Genomic DNA, 16,678 nt, shown 5'->3' on the forward strand with positions numbered 1-16,678 from the left:
AAGTATGTAAGTATCATCAGCAAAATGTGTTTAAAGTACCAAAAGTAAAAGTAGGCTACTCAGTGCATTTAAGGTATCCTGTCAGTGTTTTACTATTAGGATGTTTTTGGAGTAATGATAGATAGACGTGGCAATACAAGCATGAGGGAGGTTAAGAGGATTGACTTCCTGTAGTGGTGCTAATTAGCAGAGTTTCAGGGGTGGGACCACACATCAATCACGTCATCGCCCGCATTTCCATAAATACCCACACGTCCTAACTCCTCCCCTTCGCTCTCGTATCCTGCATCCCCCCCCAACCCCTTTGTCTGTCCTGCCTCCTGATCTTCTTCCTGCAAAGGCGGATTTCCCTATCGTAGATTCCCCACAACACTTTCGAATGTCTCTTCGGCAACCGCAAGCCTCGTCCATCTTCTGTTTCGATCATCAATAAATCATTTAATCATACCTGTTGATTGTGTGGTCCTTGCTTGTGAAGTGGTCCTTAATAGAGAGCCTAAGTCCCTCCCCTTCTGGTGGACCACCATGGGACCTTATTTCGGAAAAATATTGTACGGTTGTCAGGAGACAACAAATATTGAATTGTGCCCTGAATTACAAACATGATCTTTGTCGATTTAAAAAATACATTTTAAATTAAAGAAGGTTGTAGTTTGATGTAAAACTGTTGAGCTATAAGACTGAAAATACATTATTACAAAGACCACAAACCCCAAAAGTCTCGTATTTGACGTCGTAACTTTCTCTGTCAATGACTGAAGCTAACATCAAAACACTTACATGAGAGGATGATGTGATAAAAGAGCCAGGAGTCATTGGATTGAACACATCAGGTGACATATATTTCTGTGTGGAACTTAACTACATTATCTAGCTAGTAGCAAGAAAGCAATGAACGTTAGCTTGCTTTACCGCGCTAACATGTTGGTTTCACACAAAATGATGTAACTTTACTGTTTTACAACAAAATGCGACTTTCTTGACTTGCAAAATTCTATTTTAAATTGACCAACATCATATGTGTAATTCAGGGTTTAATTCTAACGGGATAAAAGATAAGTTGTTTCTTGCCATTAACTACCGTACACAATTTTTCCAAAATAAGGTCTCTCTGACTGAAGATACTTTGTTGTCTGACCAGTAGTTCCTGCAGAGGATGTCAAGTGTCATCCATAATTTGGAGCAGTTTGCTGTAGGGCTGTGCTACTTTGTTGGGTAGTTTAATTTATGGCAATGCATTATATTATATTTGGTCATCACATGTTTGTAGCATCGCTGTAGTGTGAGAACATCTAAAATCTCTAAAACGTCAACTATTCTTAAGCCCAGAAAAACAGCCCTGTTTCCAAGTCAGTTTTAATAGTTTATTTACATACGAAGTAGGATCATTTCCCCAGCCTCACATTACAATACACTTCAGTTTATCAGAAATAAATTTTCTCATTTTTTTTTTTACAAAAAAAAAAGACAGTACTTGAGTATGTTCTACCACTGTTAAAGGGTAATTGCAGGTCACTGACAATATTTGTGTTTTGTTGTTTTGGAGACATATCCAAAATCCTTAAACCCGGACATGTAACATTTGTTAGAGGAATAATATGAAAAGTTTTATTTAAAAGCAAAAAACACACAGTTTCACAATTCAGTACACAGGGGTTTAGCTGCTACAGCCTTACTTAGTTTGGCATTCAATTCAATTCAGTTTTATTTATATAGCGCCAAATCACAACAACAGTTATCTCACAGCGCTTTTCATAAAAGAGCAGGTCTAGAGGGGGTGAGAGAGTGAGAGAGGGTGAGAGAGAAGAACAGAGAAAGAGGGAGGGGGATGGAAGGGGAGAGAGAGAGGGGAGGGAGGCAGCCTACACAATATATACACAGAGGTACAGACAGTAAAGGTGATGTTGCTGTAGACTAAATGAATAATGGTACAGAGATTTTACAGTAGTGTTAATGATAACAATCGTAATGTTAATGATTATAATAACAATAGGACTAGTAAAAATAGTTAGAGGATGTCAAGCAGGAACACGGGCGCAGCAGGTGACTCGCAACCACAGATCCAGACTCCACAGCTCCAGAGCCAGAAACACCTGCAGGCAGTCGAGTTAGTAACATCCATTAATGGGATGAGGTTGCATACAGAGGGAGAGAAAGAAGAGGAGAGAGGAGCTCAGTGCATTATGGGAAATCCCCCGGCAGTCTAGGCCTATAGCAGCATAACGAAGGGATGGTTCAAGACTCTCCTGAGCCAGCCCTAACTATAAGCTTTGGCATGACCAGTAGGGCTAATGTTAGCTGAAGTTAGCATACTATAGATAGATATTGCTGTATAACTGACCTTGCTGCGTGAGCTTGCTAACTTTATGACTCTACTTGTGCTACTGTCACGGTGTTTCAGCATTTACTATTATCCCATAATTATTACATGTGACCACGGTGACCACTGTGCGTGATTTTATATACCCTTTCACTGAACCAGAGTTGCTCAGGTTACATTATTTTCAATGCTATTGCGTCAGCCAAATATGTCAAAGTCACATATGTCCTTTCACATCTTCTGCAGTACATCCTCCCTTCATGAAGGTTCTAATGTTCAGTTTTTGTTGAATCTGTTTTAGAGGTGTTGATTTAACTTTATGGTCTTCCTGTAGGCTGGTTTGTTGCTATGTGGAATTATACCACGATCTGGCGCTAATATTTTGTCCACGCCATTGATATCAATAAATGTTGAGTTTATACATAAAGATTAATACTAATAATGAATCAACATGCACATCGCCAATATGCTGAATCCTCAAAAACAAGCAAACAAACCTCAACGATGGGCCTTCACTCCAGCTTTATGATTAATTCATGAACAGATGTTTCGGTCTGACAGCCTCTCAGTATGCAAACTGGCAACAGTGTGTCAACCAAGCATACAACATAAATTACATACATGGCAATAAAAATGAATAGTCATGGGGTTGGTTACTTTGTTGCACATAGAGCAGCAACGGCTAAATACAACAATGTAATCAAATGGTTGTGCAGTTTAGTGACGACTATACAGAAGATTGTTTATACCGGTTTCATAAATGTCTTCAAATGGTAATACAGTGGGTATGCAGGGGTCTTTTAACATCAATCCATGTGTGAAGTCTGTATTATGTGTGTGTGAAAGTGTTTAAGTGTTTAATTCTGCTGTATGCTCAGTGTCCAAGTAGCTGAATCTTGCAAAGAAGTGAAAAAGAGAAAATCTTATGTAAGAAAATTGTATAACATTTTATTTCATTGACAGCACTTCAACACAAAATTTAACTTTCCCTGTGTTTTCAAGAACTTGAGACCACAAATGAATCCAACATAAGGCAAATGAGCATGTCAGATTTTCCAGGTCAGATGAGAAAAGAAGAGTACAATCACAATCACACAGCTGTATGCATAAAACACTTGCACACACAGCACAAGTAATAATTCACTCTGGATGACCAATCTCACATACATGCTGACACCTCTATGCTGTTTACCATCAAAACATCTCTCTTCATTTTTGAGATGTTGGTCATCCTAAGAAACACTTCGACATTTGGGATGTCATCTTGTGTGATGACTTACTCAGAGCCAGATGGGAAGATTTACCTTTATCATCTTAGTGTCGCTAGCGATCTAGGATGTTTAGCACAGCTTAGCACAAAGACTAATAGAAACCTAACTAGCAAACTTGCTAGCAGCTAGATGCTAGACTGCCTTTTTAGACATTACTATAGTATCTGTATCTTCACAAGCAAGTATCTGGTATGTCTCCGAAACTATTATTCACAGTGCGCAAGCGCAACAGGCCTACTTCATACTCCAGTGGGGGGTATTTAAATTTGTGGCATGTAAAACGCACAGTCACTCTGTCACTATGGACAATGGTAAGGTTGTTCGCTGACTTGGAATTAAATTATTCAAACTAATTACTTATTTGTTGTAATTTCTTTGAACTTTTTCTATTTTAAACCTGACAGCCCTAGCACGTGTCAAATGTCCTCTTCCTGTCATGTTGCCAGGTTTACACCAGAATCTTGTCTCAGATAGAGAGCCTAAGTCACTCACTTCTGCTTCCGGCTCATGGGACCTTATTTCGGAAAAAATATGTACAGTAGTCAATGGCGAGAGATAACTTATCTTTTATCCCGTTAGAATTTAGCCCTGAATTACACATATGTTGTTGGTCGATTTAAAATATAATTTTGCAAGTCAAGAAAGTTGCATTTTGTCGTAAAACAGAACAGTTACATGTCCTTTTGTGTGAAAACTGTTAAACTAACTACATCTCGTTGCGCACAACATACGTCACTAACATGTTAGCGCGGGAATGCTAGCTAACGTTCATTGCTTTCTTGCTACTAGCTGGATTACTTAAATATGTTCCACGCAGAAATATATCTCATCTGATGGGTTTAATCCAATGACTCTCAGTCCTTTCATCACATCATCCTCTCATGTAAGTTTTTTGATGTTAGCTTCAGAAACGTTAGCTTCAGTCATTGACAGAGCCAGTTATGACGTCACATACGCAGTTTTTGGGTTTGTGGTCTTATACCTCAACAGTTTTACATCAAACTGCAACTTTCTTGACTTTAAAATGGATCTTTTAAATGGACAAACATATGTGTAATTCAGGGCACAATTCAAACGGGATCAAAATATTTGTTGTCCCTCGCCATTGACTACCGTACAATATTTTTCCAAAATAAGGTCCCATGGTGGTCCACTGGAAGGGGAGGGACTTAGGCTCTCTATTTTGGGCCCAATCCGAAACGGAACTGTAGGAAAAACATCCCTAACTTGACGTGTATAAATTAATTAGCAAAAATGAAGCCTAAGCTAGGTATTATACAGGTTGACATGCAGACTCAAAACCTAAGAATGGGATGGGACTGCACCCGTACTTAGACAGAATATAATTTGCACATAGCACGACAGATGGCTCAGGTCGATGAACCAAGTGAAGTGAAGACCTCGGGTTTGCACACAGTCCTCACACTGCTGTCAGAAGTAACTTCTGGAGCTGACTCTTGCATTTGTGATAAGTTTGCTAGCTATCAAGAAAAAACATTTAAAATTTGGAGTTGTTGAAAGTTTTATTGTTCCATGTTGTACTGAGGCTAACAATTGTGCTGTGGTCCAGTCTTAGTGCTAAGCTAGGCTAAACCCTTTGCAGGTTGGCCTGGATGTACAGAGATACCCTGATATCAATCTACTCTTGTAAGCAATGAGCAAACCTACACAGATTTTTCCCAAACTGAGTGTTCCTTAAGTATTATGGCACAACTTGTCTATGCACACCGACAAAATAACCATTCAGAAGTCGGTTAAAGCATATCTCAAACTGGCACTGCATATGAATGAAGCACGAGTAGTCCACATTTTTACACAATCAATCAAAGAGCACATGTCACTGTTGCACCAAAAATAATACAGAGAACATCTAGCACAATCTTCATCATCCACTATTATTATTGTTTTCCAAAGTTATGTTTTTTTGAAACAGCCAACACAAAGGACAGCATTGTGCCAGTCTCTTAGCAACAATGACCTGAAGATTAACACCATCTACAAAACTGAAATCAGGGAAGCATTAGACCTTAAAGTTAAGGTTACTAAAATGCATACAGTAAAAGTATATTTGAAAAAAGTAGACTACACAATAACAGTGTTATACTGAATACTGACACAATGATTCCGACTGATCTTTAGGGAGAAACACACTGGTCATCTGGGTACTGCTTACAGTAGATAGGGTTCTTGAGGTAATCACTTCAGGGATAAACAGACAGTAAAGTGTTCATTTTATTTCGGAAAAATTAGAAGATATCGGATTTTTAAACAATCTACCATAGAAACCAATTGGGAGCTCACAATAAAAACAATTAAAACACTACATTTCCTATTATTACTGTATGCAGACACACACACACACACACACACACTCTCACACACTCTCACACACTTATTTAGTCGTATTTCCATGTGTACAGTACACTAAACCACGAAACAACGTTCAAATGTAGGCATTATTACACAGATACTGTGGCTTACATTCACATAGTTTCTCTGAATGGGTGAGGAGTGTATGCTTCCTGTGCTCCACAGATGGCGGTGGGGTCAGGTGGGAAACTACAGGCAAAAAGGGAGGCACATTCCTCTCCTGAGGCAGAGGAGTAAGGGAGGACTTTTTTTTAAAAACGTTTCCCTTTTTAATTTATTTTAATTTTTTATGACAGACTCTCACACCTCTTCAGCAAAGAATCCGGGGGCCTGGGGTAGTAGCCGGTGGTGCAGGGCTTGTCGGGAGAAAACCTGGGGAACTTGTAATCCAAAGGGAGATCTAGAACGAGAAAAATCAAATAGTAAAGTCACCTGCAAGTTAACCAGTGCTTGTACCAGGTACATTTACTGCACCACTGTTGCAGTTGCAGCTGCAACAATACAGATTTATCAGTGGAAAAGCACATATTGTTATAAACAACAGGCAGTAATCACTAAAGCTGATGATACACGGAGCAACTTTTAGAGCAATCGTGCAGGGCAATGTTGCTGTCAATGGCAATGAGTAAAGATTACTACCGTAATCAAAAAACAATTGTAATTACAGGCCTGCAAACTCAATTTTAACATATAAATGAAGCATTCTAGTCCACTTCGAGATTAACATTAAAGAAAAAAGATTCAGTTTTGGCTTTAAAAGAAAAATAAAATTCATTTGTTCACAGTACAGCTACTGTGGGTATCTCACAAAAGGCCAAAAGAACATTCTTCATCCATCCTCTGCAGACAGCGATGGACTCATTCTGTATTATGTTAAAGTGCATAATTTATTCTGTCTTTTGGCCTAGACCAGGATTTTAAGTTCTCATCATCAAAAGGTGTCTCTTCTGAGACAGCAGAGAGTGGCCAGTCAAGAAATGAGGTTCCTTTAGGTATATTTATGAATAAATGATATTTACTTAATTATTCAGTAAAACTATGTTATTGTGACTTGGCCACTGACAGGTAACATGGAAAATGTAAGCCAAGAGTGTGAAACACTGTCACTGTTTCTGCACCACAGTCCATTATAAATCACACATTAGATAAAGTTTATACAAACACTGAGAAGGGAAACACATTCATCCTCTCTGTGATTATGGACCCTCGCCAAAACTGCCAAACAAAAAAAAATATGAATAAATAAATACTTTGATAGCAGTGCTTAAATAGATCTCAGTCATGATAGCAACTGAGAAACATTTGCGGCAGAATCCGTTTGTTTAAGAGAGAAAAAAAAAGTTGTGCCGGGGTGGGATCGATGGAATTCAACATTGTGATGAGTGTCTGAATAAGAAGAATGTAGTGACGAAACGCGTTCTGTAGCGCTGTTTGACGGTTTTCAGCTACTGTAGCAACATGACAATGCAAAGTGGTGACTGGGGGAGCAGCGGTTATGCACACATAATGGTTTGTTATGTAAGGTCTTTGTACACCACCGAAAACATTATTATGGATCTTATATTGCATTTCTGACGATAGATCCTCAGAAATATTACACACTGGACCTTTACATTCTGCACCGGGAAATATACAATTTCCACGACAAACATCAATAGTGACAATCTTGTCACTGTCAGCAAGAAATCCATGACATCAAAATGGAGATTTCCTGCCAACCACACCTACACCTGACCTTTGAGGGAAGTACTAGACAAACTCAACATTGCAACAACAGCACACAAAAGTGAAAGCAGACAAACACGGTTAGGGGGTACTAGGACAATTTCACCCAAATTCAGACTCAACCAAATGATCCCAGTGTGAAAAAAGCTCTAAGCACATTGTTATATGAATACTGGTACCATTTTCCCAGGAAATACTCTGCAGCAGTGGTGGTTAAGAGTTCATTCTAACTTTGGCTCCACATCTGTGTCTGGTTCAGTCCCTTCAGTTCAATTTTCTTGTGAATGTTTCTATGTTGAGAGAATGTTTGATGTGGGAATAGAGATTTTTAACAGCTGAAAAATAGTTTTTTCCCCTGTTTTTTCACCAGTTTAATTCTCAGTCATGTTCTATGTACCGTATGTGTGGTAGGTGAGCCTGTTATAGGAATACCTGGAGATATTTACCGCCATTTTGAATTTTCTCCAGTTCAGTTTTCTCCCCCTACAAATTGTGAGCAATCCGCACCAAAATTTTCACATAGCAAATCTGGACAAATTCAGAATTTTTCCGGATTTTTTATATTCCATACGGTTTTGAAATGATACATTTCTAAACCTGTGTCTTTAAGGTAAATTTTAAATAAAGTCATAAATCAAAATTGGCGTAAGATATTGTAAATTAGTTTTGTGTGTTCTAATGCTAGGTCAGAGCAAAGTCCTAAGATATTCTGGCACTAGGGGGTTCAATTCATTGTATATAGATTGGTCATGATTGGCGAAAAGTGGAGTGGTTTATGAGATGGTGGTGTGCAGTGATATTCAGTACCTTGCTGTAATTTCTACGGTATGCACATTTTGTTTTCTGCTCAGTGTTGGATAAAACGTCACCAAAATATTTTACAATACCCTGAAACACAGCAGAATGATGTGTGATTTTTTTCAGAATTTTATCTCCAACATTTTGACTGTTTTAAGAGTTTAAACAGACAAAGTACTAGTTTTGCACATGTGATGTCATTTCCTCTTGTTTAAAGGTGAGCGGAAACCATGTCTCCCCATTGATGCGGTCAGTAAGGTAACTTCCCTGGGGATATGAGGGTCCAGGGTTAAAATCCCAAGATGGCCAAGTCCTACTTGCCAAATTTGTAGCAATTCAAGTTTTCCAGTACTTAATGAGGTCATATGAAGTTGAAAGTTGCCTATTGCAACTCTGTGAACATTTCTTCTTCTTATTATTATTTTTCACTGCTAAAAGTAAAAAACTAAGAATTAGAGACACCAAAATTAGCAGGTGGACTGAAAATTCCAACCACTATTGTCCACCCATTTCCACCCACTGCTATTGTCAAGTTTATGTTTCCGCAGTTATCAGTTAACAGCTTGGCTTAGAGTCAAAATTCATAATTTTTAGCAATTCCCCACCCAATTTTCTAAAAGCCTATTTTCATCTCTCATCAGTCGCAAAGCTCAGAAAGGATAATTTACAGACTTTACTGATCTGAAGTTGTTAAAGTAATTTTAATATATCAGTGAGTTTCAGTTATACTAGGCAATTTACACTCACCGGCCACTTTAGTAGGTACACCTGTTCAATTGCTTGTTAACACAAATAACTAATTAACCAATCACATGGCAGTAAGTCAATGCATTCAGGCATTTATCAGAATGAGGAAGAAAGGGGATTTAAGTGACTTTGAACGTGGGATGGTTGTTGGTGCCGGACGGGCTGGTCTGACAATTTCAGAAACTGCTGATGTGCTGGGATTTTCCACACACAGCCATCTCTAGGGTTTACAGAGAAAAAGTCTGATAAAGAGAAAATATCCATTCTACAATTCACACAGGCTCATCAAAACTGGACAATAAATGATTGGAAAAACGTTGCCTGGTCTGATGAGTCTTGATTTCAGTTGCGACATTCAGATAGTGGGGTCATAATTTGGTGTAAACAACATAAAAGCATGGATCTATCCAGCTTGTATCAACGGTTCAGGCGGCTGGTGGTGGTGGTTGGTTAGTACCAACTGAGCATCGTTTAAACCCGACAGCCTGCCTGAGTATTGCTGCTGACCATGTCCATCCCTTTCTCACCACAGTGTACCATCTTCTGATGGCTACTTCCAGCAGGATAATGCACCATGTCACAAAGCTCAAATCATCTCAAAGTGGTTTCTTGAACAGTGAGTTCACTGGACTCCAACGGCCTCCACAGTCACCAGATCTCAGTCCAATAGAGCACCTTTGGGATGTGGTGGAACGGGAGATTCACATCATGGATGCAGCTGACAAATCTGCAGCAACTGCGTGATGCTGTCACTGAGGAATGTTTCCAACACCTTGTTGAAAGTATGTCACGAGGAATTAAGGCAGTTCTGAAGGCAAAAGGGTACTAGCAAAGTACCTAATAAAGTGGCCGGTGAGTGTATTTTTTTCAAAATATCACGTAGTCGTGTGAAACACGTCTTTACTGAAGGTCATAAGCTACATGGAATGTTTCTGAAAGCAGATTTATATATCTTAACAAAGCATCAGCATGCAGTGATGACCACGATTAATTATTGTAAAGAAAATCAAGGGCTGTGCTTCTTGTCAAGCATCCAAATGCTCGTAGTCTGCTTGGACCCTGTCATTTCATTATTATATGGACCTGTTTTCTTTTCTCCATCAAACCATTGCACATCTGTCACACTGTGCAACTTTGTTAAGCGTGTTGTCTACTTCCACATACCTGCTATGTGCTCCACACTAGGGATGGCCATGGTGCTGTATTTGTGAATGCAGTTACAGCACCAGGTCAGTTTCTGGTTCTCCTCATCCCCTCCTTCGCTTCTATGTACGTCGACAAAGTAGGAGCCCCACTGCTTGGACACAGCAGAGGGTGACTTCATGCCCTGCTCCTGTTGAGGCAGTCAACACACAAACCAAACTATGTAACTGTGTGTAAAGATTCATTCTCAGACATGTGCAGACCTGATAAAAGGAGGTGGGAATTCTATGCTGTGCCCTGGGAATATAACAAGACTTCAAACAGGCTTTAACCCAAACAGGTTTGGGGGTTATTTTGACTACTCATAATCACTCATACAATATCACTAATAAACACTTCAGGCAGAAAGTGCTGCGACTGTCACAACAGGATGTGGTGTTTATAAGGATGTGATAAGATGCAAACCCCACAAAATGAAAAGATAAACTAGTGCTTTGCACAGTATCAGCTACTGTCATTTGAAACTGTGCAGAGGAATCTGTGATCATCATGTTGTCATGGAGATTTGTACGAAATATTTCTAAATATAATAGTTGTAAAAGGAACCGAAAAACAGAACAAAGTAGGACGGCTTACGGTATTTCTGAAGATGTGGAATTAAAATCAGGATGCTGAGGAATCTGACCAAATTTAACCCAGATGACAGTTCTTGAGCAAAATGCACTGCTTATTTGTCTGCCTACAGTACCTCCTCTGCAGTGCATGTATGGGAATTAGAACACTGCAGTGTTACTGTCATGCACCATCAGGTTGGGTATTTCAGATAGTGCTGATAAATGAAAAGCCACAGGAAGAGGAAGTCATGTTTCTCATCACTATTAAGATTTAATCTGTGTCAGTAATGTTGTTCTAGTTTAGTTACTGCACTGCGGTTCAGACTGTGGGCCCTGCACAACGCTTCACGTGGTGAAGCGTTGTGCAGGGCTTGTACTACAGAGATACTCAGCACATGATTTTTTAGCTTTTCCAAAATCAAAACACAAGAGCAAAGGGGTAAGGAATGGGTTAAGCAGTGCGTTTATCATATTCACATCCATTTCCCACTGCTTATCCGGGGCTGGATCGCGGAGGCAGCAGACCAAGCAAGGTAGTCCAGAGATCCCTCTCCCCAGCAACGTTTTCCTTGGGGATCCAAAGGATTTTGATGTTCCCAAACTAGAAGAAATACCAGTTGGACATGCTCAGAATTGGAAAACCTCCAAAGGGAGCCGCCTAGGAGGCAAACTAATCAGATGGCTGAACCAGTTCAACTGACTCCTTTCAACATGAAAAAGCAGTGGCTCAGATCACAGGGTTTCGACAGAGCACAACAGCCTTTGTTAGTCCTCTATATTATGGGGAAAAAAAGAGGCCTGCTCCTGGTCCTGGTGTTTCTTACCAAAGGTTGTGCTGACTGCTCACTTTCTAACTTATCAGGAACATCCTGATGGTTAAAATCACTCAAAATCACTATTACATTGTTGGACTCGTACTGAATAGTTCAAACAAAAGGATCAAAGTTGATGCAGCAGATACTATCTTATTTATTTCACAGCCTCTTCTTCCTTGTCAAAACCTGGCACTACATTACACACAATGCAACTTTGATGCTAGTAGAAGTTAATGAAGCCTCCAGCAGAGATGAGGATCAGGCTACAGAGGTCTGATAAGCCCAGCTCTTTATAAATCCACTCCTCCTGATTTTAGTCTTCAGCCCCATCTGACGCTCCAGTGACATTACTTGAGGACATGCAGCACAGCTCCCTCTGGAGCCACAAAAGGCTTTATACAACTTTTTTTCACATATGCAGTAGTACTCCTGTAAAAAGACTTGTGTAAATCAGCAGATGTCCGCTGTAATGTGTCATTTCTACATGCTGGAAGTTAAATGGCTGATATGTTGCACATACTGCCTTCTAGCACATCTATAACATAAACTTGTGGCAACATGCTTGATTTTACATGTTTCTTCATCACATGTGACAGTGTCAAAACTTACCCATGATGCTTTTAGGGAGCCAAAACACATAAAAATTTACAGGCACGGATCAAGTAACACAAAGGGTATGGTGGCATTAGGCCAGAGGAAGGGGGAAGGGGCTCACAGAGTTGGGGGCGGGGGAACGGCTACTAAACGGAAACAGCTGCTTCGGTGAACGTACCTCAAACTTTCCCTTTTTCTCCAGAGGCTCCACTTGGGCCTCATTTGACATCGCCGCGTCACTCTTCGGGACACCCTCCCCCTCCATTTCCTCCACGATCATCACTGTCTCCCACTTCCCAAAACTGCTGGCAGGGAACATGTCCGACCGCATGCTATCTCCAAAATACACTACCTGCAGGGTGAAGGGAAAAAAGAAGGTGACTGAGAGACAGCTTGATTAATTTCAATGGTTACAAAATAGTTTGAGTGTTGTGGTAAAGGTGCACTTCTCTTAGCAGCAGTCAAAGTCAGCTGGGAAATCTCTTATGGACCCCCAGGCTGAACTAGTCCAGACACGAGAGTCTGCAAAACTCATCACAACACCTTTGACCATCGCTTGACCATCTCTTTTGTCCTCTACGTCTGGAAAGAAAAGCAAGCTGAGGCACGCTTTACTGAGCAACCCTAAACAGAAATGCAGGCGCACGCAGCTCAAAGCTTCAAATTTCAACAACCATTTATTTTTATTCCGGTCAAATGGGAGAGGAAATGGAGAATGCAGGAGATTAAAATGACAAGACACAGACGTCTGCTGAAACTCTGAACACAGGAAGGAGGCTTTACAGTAGGAAGTGGCTAAAAAGTGAAAGACCAGAGCCCAGTTCACAGGAATACTGGAAAATTAAGATTTATCTATTTAAGTATAATGCTTAGAAATGTATCCATGTGTAAGTGCAAGGGATCATTAAACGAGTTGGCTGTTGACATGTATCATTACTGGCATGACTTCACTGGTGTACCTGAAAAAAGCAGGATCATTCTGGGGGTCAGCAGCATTCAGTATTTTTGCATTAAGAATGGATGTCATGATTCGTCAAGCGCAGACACAAGAAAACAAGGGATTTGGACCCAAAGGACAGAGGGACACCAGGCAGAGCAGATACAGTTTGTAGTGTTTATTTAGAATAAAACGAAAGGTGAACAGGCATATGCAATGTCGAGGCAGGCTGGAGTCCAAAACAGGTAAGCAGGGTAGTGTCTGGGGAACTAAAGAATAGGGCAGGTGATCAAAGTCCAAGTCTATCCGGGTGGGTGGAGGGGGTTTGTAGGAGGGATTCAGTGTCCAGGGAGCTGAGTAGCGGAGATTAAGTGTTCACTGATGGATGACCAGAGGGCTGGACAGGGGCAGAGCAGAAGTCCTCAGGCGTATGGCAGGACAGATCCGGAGCTAGGGACTTCAGAAGGGTGGCCGGGGGCAGGACTAAAGCGGAGCTGGAGACCTCAGGCAGCCTTGAGGAGACAGGGAAGGCGGTAACTCTGGAGACTGGCGGCGAAGTGACTGGAGATTAGGACCGGAGTCTGATGGCTAGAGTGCGGGACCAGAGGCACTCTAGCCCTCAACAGCAGGAGGGGGTGGGGGGAGCTAAAAGAGGCTAGAATGTCTGTAAAGCTGAGGGGAACTGCAGAGTGATAATTCTCTGTGGGTACATCACAACGAGTGACTCACATCACATAACAACAATCTCATATTCAGGTTGTAGCTTGAGGCTGAAAATTGTAATATTTCTGTTTTTTTCCCCAACAAAAGTCAATATCCCATCCTAATGAAATCTGAAGAGCTGAACCCTGCATTCAGGTTAACGTATGTGTGTGCAACTCAGCTGTCACGTTCTTTATCACCAGGTGAAATCTTTAGGACACCGCATCTGTTAAACACAAGTAGGGACGACACTCTGCCTGTTTGTGTGCGTATGTGCGTGTGAGACTTAACTAAATCAAACCTCTCTACAGCAGTCAGGAGACCATAAAGAGGATGTAAAGCTGCGTCTCTCCCCTTCCCCTCAAAGAGCTGTCCTGTGTCTCAGGCTGGCCCTTCCACATGTAAACAAACTGATGGGCTAAAAAGGGGCTTCTGCGGGCCAGGCCTGTGGGGCGGAGGCTGCAGGAATCCCTATTCCACCAGACTTTCCTTAAAGTGCCCACAGCTGGTCTTCGTACCCCAGTGGACCTCTCATTGCGCAACACAGCTGCCAGAGTCATGGGATCACTATGAATATTTACAGAGGCCAAGGATTCCAGCGCAGTGGCAACATATTATAGAAGAGATTCACTGTGGACGGATGCAGAAACTTTAGCCTGAACCAGACTGAGCTCTGCATGAGAGTAAGCACCACAGGGTGTGAATCAAAATGCAGACACTTCTCTTTTACTTCAAAACATATCCACACAGGAAGACACTCTTTATTGGTTGTGAATGTGCCCCCCCTCCACGTTTCCTTGCTTAGTTTTACTCAATTCCTGGATACCTATGGGATCGTGGTTATGTTATCTGATCCCAAAGACACTTAATAATTGAGCCAAGATAGCCTAATATTGCTGTTTTACATAACTTCAAACACCATTTACATTAAAAAAAGAGTTCCCCAACACTACTGTATCTCTGAATGTTCTCTTTAACCAAATCACCAATTCTATGTGATGTTCTTTTGATAACTAATGTAATTCAGTCAGGACATCTTTCATCAAAGAACCAGCTCTGTTCTGCGAGTGCACACCTCTCTGACCTTCCACGTGCCTGCATGGAAGCCCGAGGCAGAGAGCAGCAGTAAAGACCCCCCCCCCCACCACCACCTGAAAGGAAGAGCTGGGGTGGCGGTGGGTTACAAGCTGCCTGAGGAAGCAGCAAGGGGAAGGCATGTTATGGCAGCTTAAATAAGGCACCTTGTATGGAATGAATGCTAAGAGAGGAATCAGCTGAGATGTCAGCTAATGTGGTTTGCTTTAAGACAGCTGTTATCAAATGATGTGCTGCCATTGTGAGCTGAGCTTCACTTGGTTGCCTGCCTCAACTGACGCTACGCTTGATTGACTAATTTAGTATTGTTTCATGGGTAAGGGATTCCACCAAGAATCACACCAGATTTTTTTTTGCATGGGCCGATAACGAGCTGGGACTGTTACTGAATGTAACACGGGACTGTGGCGGCGGAAAACAGACTGAGAGTCGCTGCAAAGTAAACGGCGACATGCACAGTGCAAGTGTAGGCTATAGTGTTATTTGCATGGTCGGAATATTTTAATAAAAATACCAAGTCAAAAACTTTGTCAGTAGCATCGTGTGTCTGCTTTGCATGACTTATGAGACCCAATCAGAGAGCCATGCATGAGCGTGTCATTGTTTCTTAAGTCCTCTGTTTTGCCCGTCTTCATTAAAACGGGCTCAGGAGTTTCAAAACAAAAACGAGGTCGGCAGCGTTTTCAAACTTCTCCGTTTTAGGTCTTTGTTTTCGCCGTTTTAGTCTGGACGGGAGGTGCAAACATAGCAAAAGGTCTCCGTTTTAAAACGAAAATGCACTAGTGTGGATTGGGCCTGAGCCTCCCCTCTTAAACTGTTTGGAGCCCCCCTGGAGAGGCCCTCCTCACACAATCTCTGGCATAGAGCACTCTGTCGATTTTCAAAATAAAACACCCAGGGCAGACTCTCAATCGTATCTCAACAATAAACACAATGAAAAGAGACAAAAAAGAAACAATTTCACTATGCAGCCTATGTATCCACGGTAGAAGCACATAAATCAAGGAAAAATCAACAAAATCTGAGCAAGTTCTGAAACGTTCTTGGTGGGGTATGAAACTGTGCTGAGGACAGAACATGCCGTCATTGAGCCATGCCTGCTGGAATCAAGGAGGAGAAAATGTTATCAAAACTTTTCCAGGTAGGGTTGGGAACCAAATAGTGGACATGGCAAAGTGCAAAGCGTTTAAAGCACCGGCGGCGGTGATCTGAAAGAATGTTCAGTGTTTGATGTCTTGTGGTTTCCAAGCCCGAGTCTGTCACGAGCCAGCACTGGCACCTGCAGTAGAGCCAGAAATACCAAGCTCGGCACATGGTTCTCTTTGGCAATAATGGTGAAGAAGACTTCACATGACACATAACTGACATATTGATAATAAGTTTAAACATTAATATTTGTATTAACGATCTAAGCAGCTTAGAAGCAGCTAAAGCAATATCAAAATCAGAAGCTATGTGGTTGCAAATACCCCAGTAGTTATTTGTGATGATACCACTTTGAGAGGGGAAACTGTCTATGTCCTGTTTAGCACAATTCATACACAAGG

At 41.2% G+C, this 16,678-nt stretch overlaps 1 protein-coding gene across 2 annotated transcripts in view; it reads right to left on the reverse strand.

Annotated features, from left to right (window-relative positions):
* Positions 1 to 2,827: 2,827 nt before the first annotated feature.
* Positions 2,828 to 16,678, reverse strand: part of nt5dc1 (5'-nucleotidase domain containing 1) — a 72,739-nt gene continuing 58,888 nt past the window's right edge. The window contains exons 10-13 of one of the 2 annotated variants that reach the window (XM_038726756.1): positions 12,576 to 12,749; positions 10,396 to 10,564; positions 6,268 to 6,361; positions 2,828 to 6,181 (exon numbers count right to left, since the gene is read on the reverse strand). In XM_038726756.1, the coding sequence (XP_038582684.1) occupies positions 6,151 to 6,181; positions 6,268 to 6,361; positions 10,396 to 10,564; positions 12,576 to 12,749 (468 nt within the window). In that variant the 3' untranslated portion in view covers positions 2,828 to 6,150. Of the gene's footprint in view, positions 6,182 to 6,267; positions 6,362 to 10,395; positions 10,565 to 11,234; positions 11,590 to 12,575; positions 12,750 to 16,678 lie in introns of those variants that run through there. The other variant, XM_038726758.1, reaches the window with a different exon arrangement.

The sequence above is a fragment of the Micropterus salmoides genome, unplaced genomic scaffold, assembly GCF_014851395.1.
Source record: "Micropterus salmoides isolate LMB-PRFRI ecotype aquatic unplaced genomic scaffold, ASM1485139v1 Ms_hic_scaffold_18, whole genome shotgun sequence".
Taxonomy (NCBI): domain Eukaryota; kingdom Metazoa; phylum Chordata; class Actinopteri; order Centrarchiformes; family Centrarchidae; genus Micropterus; species Micropterus salmoides.